We start from the raw sequence: 23,155 nt of genomic DNA, 5'->3' as shown, positions 1-23,155 counted from the left end.
TCGTGTCATTTCTGTAAGGAGACAGGAAGGTCAGTTTGATGGATGAATCATCAAGGGTGGCAGTTTTAAACTACAACTTCTCTGCAGTGGGTTGGTTGGGTTTGACTAGCGCTCAGGTTCTTTGGGAGCAAACTTCCATCCTTGTGTTTGAGATGGAATCCGTCAGCCAGTTTCCCACTGTCTCTTTCCTGGGTTTTTTTTTTTTTTCTCTTATTTTCTCAGAGATGTTTCCATTCATGGCGAACTATTTTTATGTTTTAGTTACATTAACGCTATGAAATAATTAGTCAGCTAATTAATCAGGTTTACAAGCTTTGTCGGATTCTTCAGCTGTCAGTCAGGCCCAGGCCTGAGGCCGGCGTCTCATCTCAGCTCCCTTGCCCATGTGATTCCCGTTGCCATGACTACTGGCTACATCTGCTGACACCCCACTCTCTATTTATTGCTTAATTAAGAATTTCACGCTCAGCCCTTATCTGCCTCTAAGAACAAGCGCACACTGTTAAGAAATTCCAAATTTAGGCCCCGGCACAACGAGACCCTTTCTCGAGGGCTTGGCTGGATGGAGCCTCTCTAACGATCTTCTCGGCATCCCAGCCGCCACCCTTCAATCAAAAATCATTAAATGGGGCAGAGATAATGAGCATGCAGCGTATCAAAAGAAGGATGTTAGCTTGGTCCAAAGGAGGAAAAGCTGCTGGGCCCATGCTCCGCGCCACTTCAAAGGGGGATGAGACCCCTCATCAATGGGGCCCGATAAAGCCTCATTTGTTCTGGGCTTGACTTATGCAAAAGGTCTGGTATGTAGGAGTCCTATCTCACAGACGGGGCTTCTCCCCCACGCCCCCCACCTCTTGCCTCCATGCCCACGGGCCCCCTCCCTGGCCTTGCACACGCTCATGTGTCAGCACTTAGGCAGCTGGGTCCCCCAAAGCATCAGGCTAAGCGTATAATCACCGACTCTCCACTCACAATGGCCACTTGTAGGGGGGTGGCCAGGAGGAGGTCTTCATCACAATAGAAACACAATTATGGCAGCTGCTCGGGAGGCCGACGCTTCTTCCTGTAGGACGATAATAGGACTTGCCCAGAACAGGAGGAGAAGGTTGGGGGTGGGGGGGCACAGAGGGGGCCATTGGGGAGGGGAGGGTGGGAGTGGAACAGGGTGGAGAAAACAATCTTGAGTTGATTATTCATATTCTGACTCTTGGAAGCCTGATGCAGAGCCAGTGGGGTTCCAGCAGCTGCTCATGCACCGCGCTCTGCTAATAATTGTACATTCTGTCAGGGGTCAACTTACTTTTGACCCCGTCCTTTTCTATGGGGAAAAGGCAAACTGTTGGGCTGTGGCCGAGTGCATTAAACACTCCCAGCCCTTTCCCACTGCTTTATCCCCCATCCAACCAGCAGCCGGTGATAAATTCATATCAGATGCTGAGCCATTCATAGTCACCCTCCTGAGTTCACACAGCACCCCCGCCCCAAAACCCCCAGCCCACAGCAGAGATGAGGCTGAGCCAGGATATTGTGTGAGACGCCAGCTGATAGAGTCCACCTGCTCGGCTCCGAGGCTCCCAAGAACCACCTTCTTCTGTTCAGCCTTGAAAAAAAAAAAAAGGACATGTCTCACCAGGCTGGCCAATGCTTGTATGAAATGTCACCCTCCCCAAGAGAAAGGCAGGCTGTTTGGCAAGAAGCCGGGGCTTGTGGTCCACGAGGGCAAGAGGGCTATAGATAGAAAGACAGATGGACGTCATTGTCTGCTCCACTTGCCCTGAAGAACTCACGTCAGATCATGCAGATGGCGCGGGAAAGATGTTGCTAACTTGGGAGATACTGCAAATAAGGAACATTTCCCCACATTTGTGACTAGGAGATGGTGGAGATGACTTCTCTGCTTTTCCGCAAGTGCTAAGGACACTGGGAGAAAGTTGGCTGCTGCCTAGACCCCTCTACTCTTGCCCTGGGCCTGGAAGACCCCGTGAGCATCCTTGAGAAGGAATCCTGTTCATTCCTTCTCAAGGAATCAAGAAGGAGAGGGGAACCAGAGAGTGCCCCAGAGCTCTTGGGGAGGGATTGTAAGCAGAGCAGAATCATAATCCTTAGGAACTCTGACGTCCTCTGTTCCCTTGTCGAGGCCCTCTAAGGCAATCTATAGCCTTCTAGTTAATAAATTAATTTACATTCTTATAGAAAACTCATTTCCCAAACATCCCCGAGGATTTCTGTCAGTAATGCCTGGGCTTGAGTTCAGAGAAATGCACTAACCCTTATGTCAAAAATATAGATATGAAATGGGAACTGGGAGTGTGGAAGCATTTTATCTCTTGATCATAGGTAGTTTCACCAAAAGGAGGGAAAAAAGGGGAGAAGGGAGAGATAGAAAGAAGAAAGCGATAAAGTAAGGAGAGAGGGAAATTTATACGTCAGAATAAGATGCTATTCTTGGAATCAGGGTAGGACGTTCATTTTTAAGGAAGGTGAGAAACTAGTTTTCCTAATTCATACAACACACAAACACACTCTGACCAGCACTGGAACTCTGCTTTTCAGCCTCTAGGTTCAGCACTTTTCCTAGGATATGGGTGCTCTTGTTGTTTCAATCTAGGGGTATAGGGCTATAAATGCATATCCTTGTAATGCACTTATTGTGGGGGAATACCTCCTATACTTCATTAATCAAAATTTTATTTTAGGCACTTGGTTTACAAAAAATAGAGTTCATGCATTAAAAATTCCAACACGTGAAAATGCTGGGGCACCCTTGGGAGGGGAACAGGCCGAGTCTCCACCCTGCTGAAGCCCTGGAAGAGTTTCTCCACCTCCCTGTCTCCTTTCATCTTCCAAGATAACTGAGCATATTTAAAAGGCCCGGGGTCCATTAATTTTAAGTGTTCAGTAAGTTAGTGGAAATAATCAATAGTAGAGGGAAAATCCCACTGGTTGTGCAACTGGTGTTGTAATATTGTACAACTGTAACAATTGTGTTCTGAACAACTTTCTAAACCATGGTGTTTAAATAAAAGAATATATATGTATTTTTAAGAACAAGAGTTCTGGTCCAAAAATAAGTAAATAAAATTTGAGCACCACACCCTCCACCAGAGTGTTGACTTTCTCCTGCCACAGTGTCTGCCCCTGCCATCATTGTCCCAGTGTCCCTACCCACCCCCATCCTCCTTGTGGCAAACTTCTTACTGAAGACCAGTTCTAAGTTTCCATTGCCTTTGGGTGTTTGCTATTTCCTTCCTGTGTTTCTTTATATCCTGCATATACGAGAAATCATTTTTTTAAATTTTATTTTATTGAATCACCATGTGGAAAATTACAATGCTTTCAGGCTTAAGTCTTAGTCATACAATGCTGAAACAACCATCCCTTCACCAGTGCCCATATCTCACCACCAAAGACAAAAAAAAAAAACCCACAGTACACCTCCTATCCCGCCCACCCCCGCATCCCCCCCACCTTGTAACTGATAAATTTCACTTTACTTTCTATTTACTTTGGTTACATTCAATATTTCAACACAAACCTCACCATTATTATTAGGAGCACCCCACTAGAGTCAGACCTGTTGTGAAGAGAAATGAGGTCGCTTTGTATTTCTGTACTTTAACAGTTAAGTCCAGGGAGAATTCTTCCGGATATTGGATCATTGCAAGCTTGTAAACCCCATCTGTGGTCGTCATAATATGGCGGTCCCCACGCCCTTCATCCCCGGGAAGGGACAGGCGAGAGAGAGAGAAATACCTTTCCCCTCCTGGGCGGGCATGGGGTCGCGGCTTAGTTCTCTGGCTGGAGACAATCTGCAAGGAGCTGCCCATGTTGAAGTTGGTTCAGCTGGGTCTGGATTCACACTCGTGCAGCTGTGGAGGAGCCGCACATGCGTGCGGCCCCTGGGGTCACATCTTGGCAGCGGTCACGAGAAATCATTTTGATTCTCTGTCTTTCTTACTAACTTTTCTCAGCATGAGATCTCCAGATTTCATCTATGTAGCAGCAAATTGCATGATTTCATCTTTTCTAAAAGCTGAGTAGTATTCCATTATATATTTGTGCTATAGATTCTTTACTCAGTCATCTCTTCTTGGACACTTGTATTTTTTTTCAGATTTTGGCTATTATGAATAGTGCCATGGCATTTGGTTCACACTGTATCATACTGCCATCCCATTGCTCATTGATTTGCTCGAGCGGGTAACATCTCGAGCAACCAGCGGGTAACCAGTAACGTCTCCATTGTAAGACTTGATGTTGCTATTTTTGGCATATCGAATATGCTTGCCAGGCTCTGCTATGTGGGCTAGATACTCTCCTTAACTTGCCGGGATCTCCAAGAGGGACGGAGGAATCGAACCCGGGTTGGCTGTGTGCAAGGCAAATGCCCTACCTGCTGTGCTAATCGCTCCAGCCCCGAGATTTGGTTAGTGTGAATGAATGTAGGGATGCAAATATCTTTTCTGAATAGAGTTTTTGGGTACATAGGATAGATGCCTCGAAGTGGAATTGCTGAGTCATATGGGAACTCAATTCTTAGTTTTTTGGGAAATGCCCATATTGTTTTTCATATATCCAGAGTAGTCAATATTCCCACCAACCATAAATGAGGATCCCTTTCTCCTCACATCCATGATAACAAAGGTTACTCTGTGCTCGCTGAACTTTTGATACTTCAGCACAACTTTTACGATTTGTCACATCCTTGTCTTCAGTAATGTTATTTAGTTTAGGTTTTTCTTAAATCAGTTCCCACACTGCCTCATTTTTAAAACTTGACCTTCTTTAAAAATAATGAAAGCCATAAAATTGTGAGCTGTATGGCCTTCTTCATTTTTTCCCCTCTAAAGTACACTAAATTCATTGCTATTAAAATGAAACTTTCATGCCACTTAAATGGACATTTTACATTTTGGACTTTAGGAATGTGATGTGGTCTGCAAATCTGGGGTATAGTTGATCCAAAGCAAAAAATTGTGAACACAAGAATATTTTGTTACATAGATTATATATAGTTTACTATATATCTATATTGCTTATATATTATCTGATTTTCTCTCCTCACTTATTAAGCATACCTGCTCCTGAGGGAAGAATATCCATATCACTGAGCATAGAGTCTGGGAGAAGTTACAAAATTCCTAAAAGATATGCTTTCTAAATACACCTCATGGACAGACAGCAAGAATGCTTGTTGCTAGGCTCCTTCCTGAAAGTTCTGGATCTGTAATGGTTCAGGACCCAGAAGTTCACCAAAAACCCATCTTTACATTGTGGGCACCACAGACTTACCCTTGTTACTATTCCCCGAGTTAATGAAGATGGTGTAATTGAGCTAACTCTTAGACTGTGATTTATGCAGGTGCATCTATCTATTGTCAAGTTCTTTGAGTAACTTATTTATTTTGGTTTTGGGGATACACCTAGGGATGCTCAGGGCTTACTCCTGGGTCTGTAATCTCTCCTGGAAAACTAGAAGGGACCATATAGGGTGCTGGAGATTGAACCCCATCGGCCATGTGCAAGGCAAATGCCTTATCTGCTATACTATTATAATAGAAGACTGGTAACATAGCATGGGATTTTCATATAATATTTATGTGAAGTATCTGAAAGACCATTGTTTAAAAATCCAAGATAACTTTTTGACTCTCTGGGAGACTGGAATCTTGATTTTTAAATCAAGCTTTAGGGACAAGGCAATAGTACAGTGAGTAGGGCATTTTCCTTGGACATGACCAACTTGGGTTAGATATGTGGCAGCCCATATGATCCCCTGAGCTCATCAGAGGTGATTCCTGAGTGCAGAGCTAGGTGTTAACAGGTCTGGACCCCAAAGCAATCATCATCATCATCATCATCATCATCATCATCATCATTGTCACCATCATAATAATGATGGTGATGATGAATTAAGCTTCAGTTTCCCAAGGAACACTGGAAAGAAAGCTATCTGGATAGCTAAGTGAAAGAGACTAATTTCCAGAAAGTGAATCCAGCTTATTGACAAGGTAGTGTGTGAGGGTAGCTGAGGTAAATGTGAAGAGGACAAATGTAATAGCTGGTTCATGAAGCCAGATCGGGAGTCTAGGTTCAGGGTAGAGAGAGAAAAGTCATGAGTCAAAGTAAGACTGCATCCAGTTACACCCAGCTGCACAGGTAAGCGGAATTTGCAGTTGCTTTTCCATGCATCATCAGTGTCTCTCTAGGCCAGCATAAATGTGGATTGGATGAAAAGTCTTAACATGTACGCAGGAAGATTGGAAATATGGATGGAGAATCAAGAGGGAAAGGAATTCATATTCTGTTTAAAGTGATGCATTTTTTTGACCGGATCTATAGTCTAGTGAATAGAGTGCATGTCTTGCATTTGTCAATTCCGGATTCTGGACAGTCCATATGGTCCTCGGAGTCTACCAGGAGTGATCCCTGGGCACAGAGCCAGGTGTAACTCCTGAACATTACCAGGTGTGGCTCCAAAATTAAAAAAAAACCCTTAAATTAATTAAAATCATGTCGTTTTTAACCTAAAGTGGTACTTATTTCTCCTTCCAGTATTTCAAGAGAGAAATATATTTTCTCATCCCTAGTGTCTTAGTGAGAACAAATAAGTGGTATGTATAGTAATATATATCTTTATTGTGAGTATATAAATCTCTTTCCTTTCACCAGGAGACATCTTCTTTGTGAGTTTCTCTCTTCATCTTAGATGACTGTGTTTATAACAATCTTAGATCATAAAGCACTCGTCAGAATAATTTGACAATAATTGACCCAAAGACTTCTCTTGTTTTTGAGGACCAGCCAGATAGTCTTACAATCTGGGAAGGATCAACTGCAATGAGGTTCCATTTATAAACAGAGTAGATTAACCACTCTCATATTACAAATACAAAATCAGAAATCATAAGCACTGAGAAAGCATATGCACAATATCACAGCTTATGTAAGGCTTTTAAACTCTTCCTGAGTCAATATCATTATTCTCAAATGATTTTCATCCCTCTTTGTTTTTATATAAATTGGAAATGACACTTAACACTTGCACTGTCTTTTGTAGAGTCAAAATGCTGTACAAATTTTAGTGAGTCTGGTCAAATTGCCTTCAATTCAATACCTTGGATTGTCATGATCATGTGGCTATAGAAAGAGTAAAGCTATATAGAAAATATTTCTTGGATTTGTTATCAGACTCCAAGAATAATGAGCATACTATAAAGATGGTGTGGGTAACGCCTACTATTCCCTATTCATTATACCAGGAGCTGCAGTAAGCATGTTACGTTCATCATTTCTTCTCAATAACCCTAGGAAGGAGATGACAATTGCTCCCATTTTCTGGTTAAATAAGCAAGACTCAGATACTGTAATATAGAAAACACAAGACCTAGGATTTAAATCTAGGCTATTGGACTCTAATATCCAGTTCTTTACTGCCTCCCCTCCTCCCACACTCTGTCTTTAAAGACTCATGGCTGAGAAATGGCATTTGGGAAGAAATAGCTCTCTCTCATACCCATATTAGAAAGCTCATAAACAGCCTATAAGTGTTGGTATGGGAAAACATTTCTAATCTTTGCTAAATTTGGATATATATTTTTTAAATGTTCTCTGATTCTGAATTTGCTCCTATTCTTAGATCACATAGTATTTACATATTCACATTGTGACCAATAATGACCAATAGCATTTCATTGCATGTTTTGGTTTTCATGGCTGTCTGGGGAAAGAGGTTTTGGAACAAAACTAAGGAACCTTTTCAAAGATTGAGCAAAATCAGTGGCCACAAGTGAATAACTATTGGTTTCAATCTGGGTTTGGATAACATACTGATATTGTAAACCTGGGGATTACCAAGAATAATCACTTAGTGGATGGTAGGGCAGATGGAATAGACTGTAATGGGAATTAGATATGTCAGGGCCCTGCACTCTGTTCTCAGAATTCATCATTTCAGTGATAACTGCAATGCATGAGATATGTGGGAGATTTTGTATATATTCACTATCTCTCCTTACTTCTAACTTGCTTATTTATCTAATGGAGGGAAAGATGATGTTTCTAATCTTGCCACCCTTCAGCTATTTCCTTTAAAAGTATAATTAGACTAATTTTTGGTGGAAGCAGTGATCATAAAATGAGTAGTGTGGCCTTGAAAGACTCTACATGTAAGTTTTTTCACATTCCTTAGCTCCATGTGTCTTAAGGAAGGAAGATGAGTGTAGGATAACATTGGTTTGTCCTTTCCGCCTTGCCACAGGGAGCTTAAGTTTATTGAGTTACTCTCTTCACAGTGCTCCCACCCCTCTGTGTTTATTTGTAACCTCTTTCTTTGTGCTCTGTTGGCTTGTAAATACTGCATTTCTCTTCTCCTTAAGTCCTTTGCATAGTTAATTCAGAGCAATGTTCTTTTTGTATGGACACAAGAAGACAGCTAATGCTATGGTTTTGTAACTTGGGCGTTAATTGATTTTGAATGATATTTACCTCATGGACATCTGTTCCCTCAACTTAAGTTGGTCTTACTTCCTAGCACCCCAAAAGCAGGGTCCTGACAAGGGACTAGATATAAGACCCAGGGCACGTTGTGACCTATGTGGTCCCTGGCATTGAAATAGGCCTGGCCAAAGGGCCATAATACTTAACTGTAAGTTAAGAGCATGATCATGGACAAATTCTGTCATGATTCAAAAAGTAATAACTAGATTAAGACCCATGTCCTAGAAATGCCCCTCCCTCAAAGATTTAAAAACAAAGTTAACTGCTGATGCAATCCTAAATTCACCATCGTTGATATTATATAAATATTTGCTAAATTAAAATTTGGCATCAAATAAACATTAGTGTCTTTTAATTTACGAGAATGCATAGATTTAGATAGGAAGAATTGGATAAACTATACATCCTCAGGAAAATCCTGTAAGATGCTTGATTTGTGTTTAAAAATAAAAATAACAATTATTATAGTTATTGCCAGTTGACTTTAGATTGACCTTGTGACCAATCACTACTTTCGGACTAGCCGGAGCGATATCTCAGTGGGTTGGTCACTTGCCTTGCACGTGGCTGATCCGGGTTTGATTCCTCCGCCTCTCTCAGAGAGACTGGCAAGCTACTGAGAGTATCTCGCCCACATGGCAGAGCCTGGCAAGCTACCCATGGCATATTCGATATACCAAAAACAGTAACAAGTCTCACAATGGAGATGTTACTGGTGCCTGCTCAAGCAAATTGATGAGCAATGGGATGACAGTGATACAGTGTTTGTTTTTGCCATTATTGAAGTTAGAATGTAGGGTGATATATGTAATAGGATAAAGAAACAAGATAAGCAAAGGAGTGATAAAAGTATACTGTATCATCCTAGACCCTAGATTACAGAAATAAGGAAAAACAAAGAAAGAAATTGAGATGGGAACTAGCAAGAGGCAGACAGAAGGCAATAGGGGCAGAATGCAGGGGCCCCTCACATACTGTGGTGTAGAGATGATGTGAATGTATAGGTATGTCTAAACCACAGAGCCAAAGCACTGGTTGCAGGAGATCAACATGACAGTGGCTAAACCAAAAAATGCACCTGCCTAGGAGGCTAGCTGGGGAATGGGAGGGAACCTGGGGATTTGGTGGAGGCAAGTCCACGCTGGTGGTGGGATTGGTTTTAGGACACTGTATGACTGAAACTTTATTATGAACAACTTTGCAAGCCACAATATCTTAAATCAAACAAGCAAACAAATATTATTTTGAAGTAAAAACAGATTTTATTTGGAAATTCTTAGAGAGGGGGGAGAGAGAGGGGGGGAAGAGAGAGAGGGAGAGAGAGAGGGAAAGACAGAGGGGGGGAGAGAGAGGCAGACAGACAAACAGGCAGATAGTCAGACAGACAGAAAAACAGAGAAAGACAGAGACAGAGAACATGGGCTCCTCCAGAGTGGAGATAGGGTGTAGACTCTTTTTGTCAGAATGAAGAAGCTACAAAGATAGCTTTTTATCACTTTCCTCTTCAAGATTTAAGGTAGTAAAATCTCGAAGGGGCCAATATGAAGCAACAGGCAGGTAGATAGGGAAGCCCCCATCCCCACCCCCATGGCAATGAGTTCTTGGGAAGTAATGAATATTTTATTCAAGAAAAGAAAGTATTAAGAAAGAATGATCCTGAATTTTCTTCATCCTCTAGTGAAGGAAGGAAGGGTTCAAGGTTTAATGGAAAATCAATAGAGACTGTGGATTTGACCAGGACCCCCAAGACCATAGAATGGTGGGAGGTCCTGACTCCATGACATCTGATAAAGGCGGAAAAGTAATTAACCAATAAGAGACAAGGTGTTACTGAAAAGTGGAGTTCACGCACCTGATTACTAATTAATCAGGCGTGAGAGCACCTTGTAGATGCATTCACTATTTAATTATAGCAGCCTCTCTTGGCAAAGGAGCATATGTTCCCAGCTTAATCTACTAGTTTATACTGACATCAAATTGTCATTATCAGAAAGAATCAGGCCTTTTGATTATTTCCACTAATTTATTGAACACTTAAAATTAATGAACCCCAGGCCTTTTAAATGTGCTCAGTTGGCTTGGAAGATGGAAGGAGACAGGGGGGTGGAGAAACGCCTTCATTAAAAGAACAATTTGTTTGGATAAAGGTAAAGCAAATACATTTCATGGGTGATCTGAACTCTATTGGTGAAAAACACATGAATTCTAAATGCTGAGCCTTCAAAATGATGAAGGGAAATAGTCTATGAGGTATGCCTTGCTGGCCAATATGGCCCTCAGAAGAACATATAGCTAAATTATTTTTTATTATTATTATTATTTTATGTATGCCCATTCTCTGAGAAACCTTAATACAATCTGGTTAAATCAAATAAAAGCAATAAAAACCCAATGTTGGAGATCAATTGTTAGACTAACAAGCACTTCTATTTTTTTCTATTTTGAATTTTTTTCTGGGATGGCAAGGACTTCAAACTAAGACACCTTTTTTATTTGTAAATATATTTTGCATTAAGACTATCTTTGCATCATGTTCAAGTTGTGGATTTTTGTATTCAGTTTCAGGTGAAGGACAAGTTCAAGTACTCCTCCAGGTGAAAGAAGGTGTCTCCCCAACTATTTCTGGTGAGTGTTAATCCATCACATACAAATGCTTGGCAGAGAAAAGTGCTCCCCAGAATCTTTATAAATTCCTCCCATCCTATTGTTTAATAACAGGCTGGTTTCAGACCCCATATTTTTGTGAATATTTTCTCTAGTAATTCTATATTATGCTATCTTGTAGCTAAAATATGTCTGCATGTCAAAAAAGAGATATAAGAAGGGTACATTGATTTTAATCAAACATTCAAAATTAAAAATTAAAACATGTAAATAAGCACATTTCATAAATCATGGACATATGTGCACACACAAGTCCAGATCTTCAGATGGGCCCTTAGGCCCCTACCATATGGAATAAAAAATTCAGAATATCTCAAAACTTAAACTGTTCTCAGTAATTTCAGGAAATTAGGGTAAACAAACCCTTTCCAAAAGTCAGATGGTTCTGTGAAGCCTTTCTAACTCATAAAAGCCAAATTCTCAAGGACTAAATTACTCATAAGCACTTTCTAATGTATTTCATTGCTTGTTATTTTTTTTTATCCTGAGTCAATTTAACTATACATTTGCAGTAGGAATAAATCTCTAAAAAGACCAATTTTCGCCAAGTTTCCAGTAAAATTTTATGTCCGGTCACAGCAAAACTCGTGTTAATGAGAAAATGACCTAATTTCTCTACTTAAATTAATAAATAAATGAGATTAAGGTACTAGACTAAAACTGTAAATTAAAGGTATTGATGTAAATTAAAGGTATTACCACTCCATACATACTGAAAAAATGATAATTCTGATTTTGTAAAAGTTCCCAACTTGGTATAAATAACATTTTAATATTTTTGTCTGCTATGCTTTAGGCCTCTTATGTTATTTTTTTTAAATTTTGTGTGATTTTCTTTTATTTTTGTTTGCTTTTTGATTTGGGGTCATATCCAGCTGTGCTCAGGACACTTAAGACTGTGCTAGGACACCATACAGGATGTCAGGGATCAAACTTGGGTAGATCACATGCAAGGCAAATGTCTTACCTGCCATACGATACTTTCTCTAGCCCCTTTAATTTTTGTGTAAGTGTCTCAAAATGCCTTATTTATTGAGTCCCTTTCACGTAAGGTGTGGGAAGATGACACCATGAGCATGTTGGAACTGTCTTTGACTATGTGGAGTCTTATGATCACACAGGAAAGTTATTCAAATGACTGACTAAATAGCTAAATGGCTACATATCCTTCAAAGAACTCTTACTGGGGACATCAAGAAAGTACAGGGGTTAAGGCACTGGCCTTGTATGTGGCTGACTCAGGCTTGATCCCCCGTATCACTGTGGTCCTAGAGCACTTCCAAGAGTGGTCCTTGAGAACTGCCAGGTGAGAGCCAAAAATCAAAAAACCAAATAATAAAATCTGTCGCTAAGTCAGGAAGTCACTTAAATGATAGTGCTCATGGTCTGAATGTAGAAGACCCAGATTTTTTTTTTCTTTTTCAGTCACATCCGACAATGCACAGGGGTCACTTCTGGCTCTGCACTCAGGAACTACCCCTGGCGGTGCTCAGGGGACCATATGGGATGCAGGGAATTGAACCCCGGTCAGCCGCGTGCAAGGCAAACACCCTACCCACTGTGCTATCGCACTAGCCCCAGAAGACCCAGATTTGATTCCTGGCACCAGTCATTGAGCACTACCAGGAGTAGCACCAAAAATCATGTGAGGAGTAGCACCCTAGCATGGCTGGGTATAATTCAAAACCCAGACTTACCACAACAAGTGAAATAACTAGAAGCAAGGAAATGGATGTCACAAGTTTCTCCTATCTCAAGTTTTTGTGTCCAAATTCTTCAATAAAAAACATTGATTGGTTTGGTTAGTTCTCATTTTGAAACATGCCTCTTGGTGGCGCTTTCACACCAAGTCCCCATAGAGAATACTGACTCATCGAGGAGGGATACATTTCCCATCCAAACAGCCCGAACACTGTGACAGACTGCTTGATACTTAATCTGAAGATTTCTGTATTGAAGACTTTGTGACTGCTCAGTATCTGGGGCTTTTCAGCAGAGGTCACTCTTACTTAGAGACACTGCATGGGGTCAATCATTCGCCATATACTGAAACAATAGAAAATTGATATTCTATAGAGTTGTAGGATTTTACTAAGGGGAGGAAAATTTACAGGCTATTCTAATTCTATAAACAAACACATCAAAGCCCAGATACTATGCAGTATTCTTTGTCACATCAGTAGAAAATGATTTAACCTGGATAAGAACTTAGGTCTTCCCATCTGCCCAGTGTTCTTTCTTTGGTAATCATATAATTCTATGGCAATTAAATGACCTTTTGGCATATATTAATTTCCAAGTTGGATTAAAATACAATCATATATAGTCAATCTTTCTAGCCAATGTAATTTAGGACAGAAAACGATCATCAACACAGGGAGCTAGAGAATTATTACATTACAACTGATTACAAAAATTCCAAACATTAACATGTTTTCATAACATTGACTCCCATATTGTGAGATCTGTGCACAGATATCAAAGTTTAAAGATCAGTATGCATTTTATTAAATAAAGCTTCCCATGAAAAACAGTACTATTATTGCAATTTCGAAAATGCTTTCACAAAGAGAATGCAGTGATAGAATTCTATCTGTATGTTAGTCTACTAGAGTATCAGTATTCTCTAAAAGAGAATAGAGGTGAAATATTTGAGTTAAGGTGTTCTGCAGAGAACCTCAATTAACTGTCAGAAGATTGTGCTGGGCATTATGGGGATGGTGTGTCAGGAAATAGTAGAGGCAGCAGAAAATGGGCCAGGATAGAGAGAAGTGGTTGGCAGTAATGGAAGTTGTACGAGGAAGAGGGATATGGGGAAAATATATATGCTAAGTTGGATCAAGATAGGACCCACCTTCCTAAAGATCTCAGCGCAGGTCTTCCATGGTCTTCCATTATCATGGCTTTAGAGGATTCCTCTCTGGCTCAGGCAGGATGCTTCACAAATGATGGAAAAAGGGAGAATAGATAAGACAATCCATTTGGGTGGAAGATGAAAATATTTCCAAAGCACTTTGACCTCAATCCTGTTGTCTTTTTAGTGCTGGCTGATTACAAATATAGCCATAGCACAGCAGGTAGGGTGTTTCCCTTGCACATGGCCAACCCAGGTTTGATTCCTCCATCCCTCTCGGAGAGCCCAGCAAGCAGAGCCTGGCAAGCTATGAATGACATATTTGATATGCCATAAATAGGAACAAAAAGTCTAACAATGGAGATGTTATTGGTGCCCGCTTGAGCAAATCGATGAACAATGGGGCTACAGTGCTTCAGTACCTAACTCGGAAAGTATTCAGATGATCTTTCCATATTTGCTGGACTGACCAGTCAAAACTTATCACCTTCTGGAGCAGGTACTCCAGTTGTCTGCTATCTATTCTCTTATTTATGATCTACTCATCCTTTTTAGTATCCTTTGAATTTTGTCCCATTAGGAGGGACTCTTTGTCTTATGTCTTAACTCCCCCTCCTTTACTGCAATCAATTCAGTGTCTCCAGAGGTAAAGAGAACAAAATTTATGGAATTCTTCTCTAACCAATATTGCTCTTGCAAATGTCTCAGAAAAGCAGCTCCCTCTTCTTGCAGATCCATAAAAAGGTCAATTAATGTAGCAGCAGCATTATTTGGCTCAGATGGCAAGTCTGAGACCACCTCAAACTTGGGCTGTTGTTGAGTGACACATTTGTAAAGGAAAGCAAGATGAAGCTTCATCACAAATTATTTTTCCCCCTAAAGAGAGATGAGACCTTTACCACAAAATCATTAAAAATGCCAACATTCCTTCACTATACTGCAAATCACTTCTTAGGACCAGGGTCCTTCACTAGAAACCATTTATTGCTTAAAATGACATTTTTAAATTAGTATAGGTACTACCGAGGGTCACATCAGCTTTCTAACGGCAGTAAGGGGGTAAAAGTAAATTTCTATGAAAGCTTTGGCAGTTCTCATCTATGGAGGGAAGGGCCTGAATTTGAAGGATAATCCTCCCTGGAGGCCAGAGTTGGAGTGAAATAGGTCCTCCCCTCCTCTTGAGCCCTGGAGGATGGCCTCATCCCTGCTGACAGCTTGTGGACACTCTGGAAATAAAACACACTCACAAGCCTAAGCAAACACATCCAGGTTCAGGCAGGACCACTAACTCAGGCCCGCTAAGTGAGATGGGACTAGCAGGAGTAGAGGGATCAAGACCTGGGAATCCTGACCAAAATTCATGAGTTTCAGTGTAAATCTACTTTTTCCAGTGTCTACGAATATACAACAAAGAGTAAGGCTCTCAGATATGAAAGGCTGTTAATGTCTCAGTGAGATTTGGCAGATATGATTCTATCTAAACCTTCCCTTTCTCCATCCCCTGTTATCCACCAACAAGTTTTACGTCAGTCTCATCATGGAAAGCATTCACCTTGACCACACAAACCCTGAAGGCCAGTTCAGTAGCTGCTTCTTCCCTTCCTTAGCAAAACCCTGTTATTAAAAATCTTACTGCTGCAGTCTAGCCATGCTCTGTTTCTTAAGTTTCCACCACTGTGCTCTCTCCTGGTCTCCCTCTTCGTCTCTGCCTACTACACTTTGGCAGAGAATGATCAAATCCATTCACAGCATCCCTAAGAATGGCTACTATAAGATATAGCTTGTTCAGTTAAAGACGGTTCATTTCCTCATTGAAGCAAAAGTAGAGATAACAAAAGTTAAGATTGTTTCTAATACCTATGATATATGATTGGGGAAAGTTTGAGGCTTGTGTGATATTTTAAGGAATCTGACCAATGTCCACTTGAAATTGTGCTGAATGGAATTAAAAAATTGGGGTAGCTTTTTTTTTCTGGCATTAATGATGCTTCATCAAATATCCCCAATCTGACCTTTCTGTATTAGGCATGGCATTAGAAAGGAGGAAAAATTGGGAATAAAATTAGAACAGTATAATATTGGTGTTAATAACTTATTTATAAAGCCTCTTTCTGAGGGTTACTTGTTCTGTTTCCTAAGGTATATTTTGTGCTAAGTAAATTGCCTAGGATTTCTACTCGATATACTTGTAACTTATCATGGGACCTAATTATATCATAACTTTTAGGGAAGAGGATTAGGTGTTTCTCAGAATTATCATCTCAAATAGTTTTTCTTTTTGTATACCATTATTCTCTGGAATGATGGTACCATTTTTACAATTTTTTGAAGAGAATCTCTGGGTAGATACCAGAGTCTATTTATTCAGACTCTGAGCTCTCTTACATCCTTTATATCCATATTTTTCTGCTTATCTTCTGCTTGCCACATAACATCACATGGAGTCCTTATAGGTACCCCAATTTTTTAATGACTGTATGTCCAAATAGATATCATTGGTATTTGTCTTAATGGGAATCTATGCACATGACCCACCCCCATCGTGTGCCCTACATGATTAGGAGGTAGGAGTTATCCTTGACTTATTTTTGTGTACTCTATGTTCTTAACACCTTGGCTTCTTCCAAACACAATTATTTCCCTGGTGGCAAGCATAGAACTTCATAATTCTATGATTTGAACAAATCTGAAAAAGAAGGCTCCCATTATTGACTTGTGAAACTGGCAAGACCTATGTGACATTTCTTCACATTTTTATCATGTGAGCTTTTCACTCATGTGAGTTCTTGAAACTCCCGGTAGCCTGAGAAGAAACCCTTTTTTCCACAGAGCCAGTACACTTCCCCTAAAAGACTTAACTCCATGTATGGGTTTAGTCTGAACTTCTAAAAGCAATAACAAATAAAAGAAGGCCTGTATTAGAAGAAGAACAGTTTATCAGCTGGGATTCTTTTCATCCTATCCTCCTTTCAGATGCTCTGCCCTTCTGACTTCACACTGGGAATCACATTCCAGAAAAGATAATCCGGGTATAGCTCATTATGTGTTGTGCATGATGCAATCCTAGACTCTCCAAATCTGAAATTAATATATTTGTGTTTTATTTCTCTGGGGTGAGGTCAGTAGTATGGTTGAAAATAATTGCACTTTGAACATTATTATCATGATTATACTGTCATATTTTTATAATTATTATCAGGGGAATTATTAATAAAAAACTGACAATAAGGTTTATATCAATTATTTAAATGAGAGATGTTCATATTGTTACCTCACCCTTAGTAAGCATTAAGAACTCTGAGAACTAAGTGTTTTGATAACTGAAGATTCTGTTTAAAAAGAAATCAGGATTACTGGCAGATTCACTCAGTGGCATTTAACATGGTATTATTTAAAATTTGAAACTAAAATTTCAAGGATCTAAATGCCAAATAGAAGAGATGTAGTAAATCGAAGATTTCTCATGATTGAGCTGATGCATAGCAATCAATATTATGATTAAGAATTTTAATGATATTAGGAAATGTAAAAATGTAAGCTAAGTAAAATAAGAACTGGGTATATAATTAATATAATGAAATTTCACTTACATAAAATAATTGAGAAAACCCTGAAAATGCAAAATCAAGGTTAATGACAATTGCCAATAGGTGGTGATACTAGAGGCAAGGATTCTATTTTCTTTTTTACTTTCCAAGTGTTCCCAAGTGCTTCCAAGTGTCCCCAAGCATCTATAATGTTTACAATGAAGCAAAACACATATATCTATCGACAAAAGTAACACACATTTTTTTTTCTGTGTGTAATTGAAGGATTTACAGCTGGCAACCTCCCCGTGGCATATTCTATATGCCAAAAACAGTAACAATAACAGGTCTCATTCTCCTGACCCTGAAAGAGCCTCTAATCGTTGGGAAAGATGAGTAAGGAGAGGCTGCTAAAATCTCATGGCTGAGATGAATGGAGATGTTACTGGTGCCCGCTCAAGTAAATCAATGAACAAGGGGATAACAGTGATGATAATAATTGAAGGATTAATGACTTGTTTTATGCTTGAGAAATATCTGAAGGTTGTAGAATATCAAAAGGCTCTGGAAAGTATCAACCTTTGCAGAGGAGGGAGGCTTGAGTCATACGCTGCAGTGTTCAGGACTTGCTCCTGACTCTGTGCTCAAGGATCACACCTGATGGAACATGGAGAAACATACATGGTGCTGGGATCGAATCCAGGTTGATCCCATGCAAAGAAAGTGCCTTACCTGCTGTACTCTCTCTCTAGCCCAGCACCAGAATTTTAAAATGAGAATCAAAATAACAAATTATCAAATACATTAGATGTCCATAGTTATTCCTGCCATTTGTCTTTTGTTTTCTAGCTTCTACTTCTGTAGCTGAGTCAACTTTCAAGTGGTCTCTTCCTGAAACATGGGCTGGCGTTGAAGAGGGCTGGGGAGGATATAACCAAACAGTTCCAGGCCCTGGGGATGATGTCCTAATTTTACCCAGTAAGTAAAACAAGCCATGAATAAAATAATCAGAGAGACTGAACCAGGCCAACCTCATTATGGATTACTTGTTATTTATATCCGTTGTACAAAACAGTAGTAGGCACTTGTGTCTACATTCATTTTTTAAGGCTTAATAGAGGAAAAGTTCACAACCTATTGGAATCCATAAAATATAGTCCAGTGTTCTTCTGTTATAGGTGGAAGACATTGCTACCATACTAAAAACACTTAAAACAGACTATTAACTGAGTAGTTTTTCTTATATGTCAGAGAAAATGGCTGTGGCTAATTCTAGTATCCTAATCTATGTAGATAGGGCATATGGAAATAGGGATGTTGAGAATGTTGATCTTTCATCTTTCTAAAATTTTATGTATATGGTTGAGGAAAAAGGACAAGTAAGCTCCAATATTGCTTGATTTTTCAAAGCTGCTGGAAAAGGAGAAGATAATGTGTTTTTTAAAATATATTGATCTGTTTGTATATGTATATATTTATATATATATATATATCTGTTCTCCTACCATCTGTGTTTAACTTTCTGTCTTTTCATATATCTAGACCTTTTGTCATATAAGTACATGCTTCAAAATATGATTGTTCAGATATAAAAAACATAGACTCATAAATTTCTTTGAAAGAGAGCTCTCAGAATCTTAGATAAATATTTTTAAGACAAATGTATTTTCCCTAGAAGATTCCAGTTATTGTTTAAGTAGAATTTCTTAAGATAGCACTAAGTAAAATAGAATCAGTACAGGGAAAACGTTTGTTCACCTAATTTAACAATAATCAGACACTTACTGATACTTGACACCATGGTATTATGGTATTGACTTATATATTAAATCACTTAATCACTATTACAATAGCTCTGATATAAGTAACAGTGCTATCCATTTTTTTACTGGTGAAGAAATAGATGTCCAGGAAGGTCAAGAACTTGTCCAGGGTAATTCAGTTAGCAGTCACTATTTTAATCTAAATAATATGAGTATGAATCTGTATTCTTAGTCAATACAGTGTACTCTCTCTAAAAGGACAAAGACTAAACTAACAAAGGATGTTGTGCAGTTTGTTGTACATTTGATGAAAATGAAGGCAGCATTAAAGCATAGAGACCTTTTATATTTTTAATATACCAGTACTTTTGGATATTGGCGGTGTGATAGTATAACTTAGCATAGAACAAGGAGGAAGGTCAAAGCAATATAAAGTTGAACTATTAACATCCAACTTCTGTATCAACCACCTTTCCCAATAGAAGATGTAACTTTGCGTAAACAAGCTCATAAGTCATTAATATACAGAAAGGATAAAACCTGTTCTTTCTCAGCCGCCTCTTTGATGCATTTAGCCAGCAGATTGGCCCTCAGCAAGAGTTTTTCTTCCCCTCCCCACTCTGAGTAAGCTGTTTCCCTCACTGCACACAGGAAGCAAGAGAATCTTTTGAAGGTTGCCAAGCTTTTGGTATCCTTTGGGATATTTATGACAGGCGAGGGTAATCTTAGCTTGGCACTACAGTTGACCACATTCATTGTGTGTCCTGGCTGTTGGGAGCTCCTGGCATCTTCAATTCTTTTTCATTCCTTTGTTGATGATTAGATTATAAAATGGGACTAGCTTCTCTATGAAGCTACCAAAGTGGCACAAATTAGTGCTCTGGGGAAAAAAATCAGAGGGCATAGCTATAGGATATATGAAATATTTCCTATTCTTCTTTGATATGATTATGAGCACAAGAGAAATGAATATTTTTTAAAAAATGCAGATTTTATCCTATTTTTAATTTTCCATTAGATGGATGCATGAAAACAGATATATAACTTCTAATAAATGATATCTTCACTCCCCCTAAACCTCTTTCATCTTTTTCTGTATCCCTCCTTAATTCCAGCAAATTAACTTATAGCAGTTAGCATATCTATCATTTCACCCAATGTTAGTCTCACATAGAAGGGTTTTTAACCCTTTTCTTTTCTTTAAATTTTTACTTATTTATTTATTTATTTAATGAATCACCAAGAGGTGCAGTTACAGATTTGCAAGCTTTCATGCTTACGTTTCAGTCATACAATGTTCGAGTTCCCATCCCTCCACCGGTGCCCATTCTCCGCCACCAGTGATCCTAGTATCCATCCCACCACCCCGCCCCATCCCCCCCATCCCATCCCACCTCTGTGGCAGGGCATTCCCTTTTGCTCTCTCACTCCTTTTGGGTGTTGTGGCTTGCAATAGGTATTGAGGCCATCATTTGGTTCATAGTCTACTTTCAGCACGCATCTCACATTCTGAGCGGGCCATCTAAGCACCGTTTACTTCGTGGTCCCTTCTCTATCTCAGCTGCCTTTTCCTCCAGCATATATGAAGCCAGCTTCCAAGCTGTGGAGCAATCCTCCTGGTACTCATCTCTACTATTTTTGGGTGTAAGGCTTCCATTCTGTTTGTTTATATTCCACAAATGAGTGCAATTTTTCTATGTCTGTCCCTCTCTTTCTGACTCATTTCACTTAACACGATACTCTCCATGTTGATCAACTAATATGCAAATTTCATGACTTCATCCTTTCTAACAGCTGCATAATATTCCATTGTGTAGATGTACCAACGTTTCTTTAACCAGTCACCTATTCTCAGGCACTCGGGTTTTTCCTAGATTATGGCTATTATAAACAGTGCTGCAATGAACATGCAAGTGCAGATATCATTTCTACTATACTTTTTTTGCATCTCCGGGATATATTCTGAGAAGTGGTGTTGCAGGATCAAATGGAAGCTCAATTTCTAATATTTTGAGAAGCAAAAAATAAAGTTTTCTAAAAGGGTTGGACCAGTCAGCCTTCCCACCAGCAGTGAAGGAGGGTCCCTTTTTCCCCACATCCTTGCCAACACCAGTTGCTTTTATTCTTTTGGATGTGGGCCAGTCTCTCTGGTATGAGATGATATCTCATAGTTGTTTTGATCTGCATCTCCCTGATGATTAGTGATGAAGAGCATTTTTTCATGTGCCTTTTGCCCATTCGGATTTTTTCTTTGAGAAAGTTTTTGTTCATTTCATCACCACATTTTCTGATGGGGTTAGATGTTTTCTTCTTGTAGAGTCCAACCAGTGCCTTGTATATACTTAATATCAGCCCCTTATCAGATGGGTTTTGGGTGAATATCCTTTCCCATTCTGTAGACTATCTTTGTATTCTGGTCACTCTATCTTTTGAGGTGCAGAAGCTTCTTAGTTTAAGATAGTCCTATTTGTTTATCTCTGTTTCCACTTGCCTGGTCAGAGGTGTGTCATCTTTGAAGATATCTTTAGCTTCAAGAAGTGTTTTTTTATTATTTTTAGCAAATGCTGATGAGCTTGACTTCTGGTGGATGTTTGAGTTATGTTGAGTTCACCTCCTCTCTATACCTTGAATTCTTGAATTCTTGAAATCTTGAATTCTCAAAATCTTGAAGTCTTGATCTTTTCAACTTCTCCTGGTTTCTTTCATTCTCAGCCTTCTATGAATCAAGCATGTTTGCTCACTCAAGTCTTACACAAAAGAGATAAAAATAAATATTGCTTGAGTGAACATGCAACCTCAATGCTGCCATATGTAATTTGATGCCATAAATAAATCTTTAAATTTGACAGGTTTTACAGAATGCAATGATTAAATTTAAAGATCTGTGAAAAATGTTGTCTTCTCCTTAATTTGCCTAAGAATTAATTTTTGTGATTATGATGATAGCACAAACCATAATTTGAGTGCTTAACATGTGTGATGTATCATAGTAAGTGTTCTACATGGGTTTTCTTAACTATCACAACCTCCTTATGAGTAGATACTTTTGTTGTCTTAACTTTTGTATGTAAGGACTTTGATGCACAGAGATGTTAAATGACTTGTCCACACACTGTGGCAAGAAAGCACACCATTTGCTGTCAGTGCTGTAACACTTAAAATCTTACTCTTGTCTGGTCTGATTCGTCCGAATGAGAAGAATGCCTGCTCTATTAAATCTCTACTTTCTGATCAGAGTTCATTTTGTTTTCTTCACTTGAAATTAAAGAGAAAAAAGAGCTCTTCTATTTATTGAGTACCTACCATATGTCAGAGACTCTACTTGAAGAATTTAATCCTATCACATTTCCATTACACACAAATACATGGAAAAACTAGAGAAACTTTCCAAAGAGGTATCTGATGAAATAAACCTTTGGTAGAAGTACTTGTGTTGCATCTGGTTTCTAATGTAGTTATAATTCAAGTTAATACTCTTTTCTAATTTGTTTAACTACCATTTACTGAACAGTTACTGTGTTTAAGGCACTGTACCAGGTGCTTGTGATCTGACTCTCCAAAAGCAAGTCATGTAAATCTGTGACCTCACACAACTAGTGATGTAAAAGGGTTAATAAAGCACACAATACATAGTAATGTAAGAAATCACTGTAAGAAACAGCAAAAGTGCAGAATTGCAGTGTTTCAAGTGAATAGAAGAAATGGATTCATGGAGAAAGGGCATTTGAAGTAAATATTGAATGATGAACTAGGAATATAAGGGATAATAATGAGATACTAAGCATTACTTGAGACACTTCAGGAATAAAAGGGTAGGCTGTTGGCCAGGTAAGTCTGGTTTTCTCTTG

General features: G+C 39.2%; 1 protein-coding gene across 1 annotated transcript in view; it reads left to right on the top strand.

Moving 5' to 3' along the window:
- Nucleotides 1–23,155, top strand: part of PKHD1 (PKHD1 ciliary IPT domain containing fibrocystin/polyductin) — a 552,653-nt gene that overhangs the window by 299,189 nt on the left and 230,309 nt on the right. Inside the window, exons 50-51 of the mRNA XM_055136692.1 lie at nt 11,059–11,124; nt 18,394–18,522. Coding sequence (XP_054992667.1) covers nt 11,059–11,124; nt 18,394–18,522 — 195 coding nt within the window. The remainder of the gene's footprint in view (nt 1–11,058; nt 11,125–18,393; nt 18,523–23,155) is intronic.

This window comes from Sorex araneus, chromosome 4 (genome assembly GCF_027595985.1).
Source record: "Sorex araneus isolate mSorAra2 chromosome 4, mSorAra2.pri, whole genome shotgun sequence".
NCBI lineage: Eukaryota > Metazoa > Chordata > Mammalia > Eulipotyphla > Soricidae > Sorex > Sorex araneus.
This window is presented reverse-complemented; position numbering and strand designations above follow the sequence as displayed.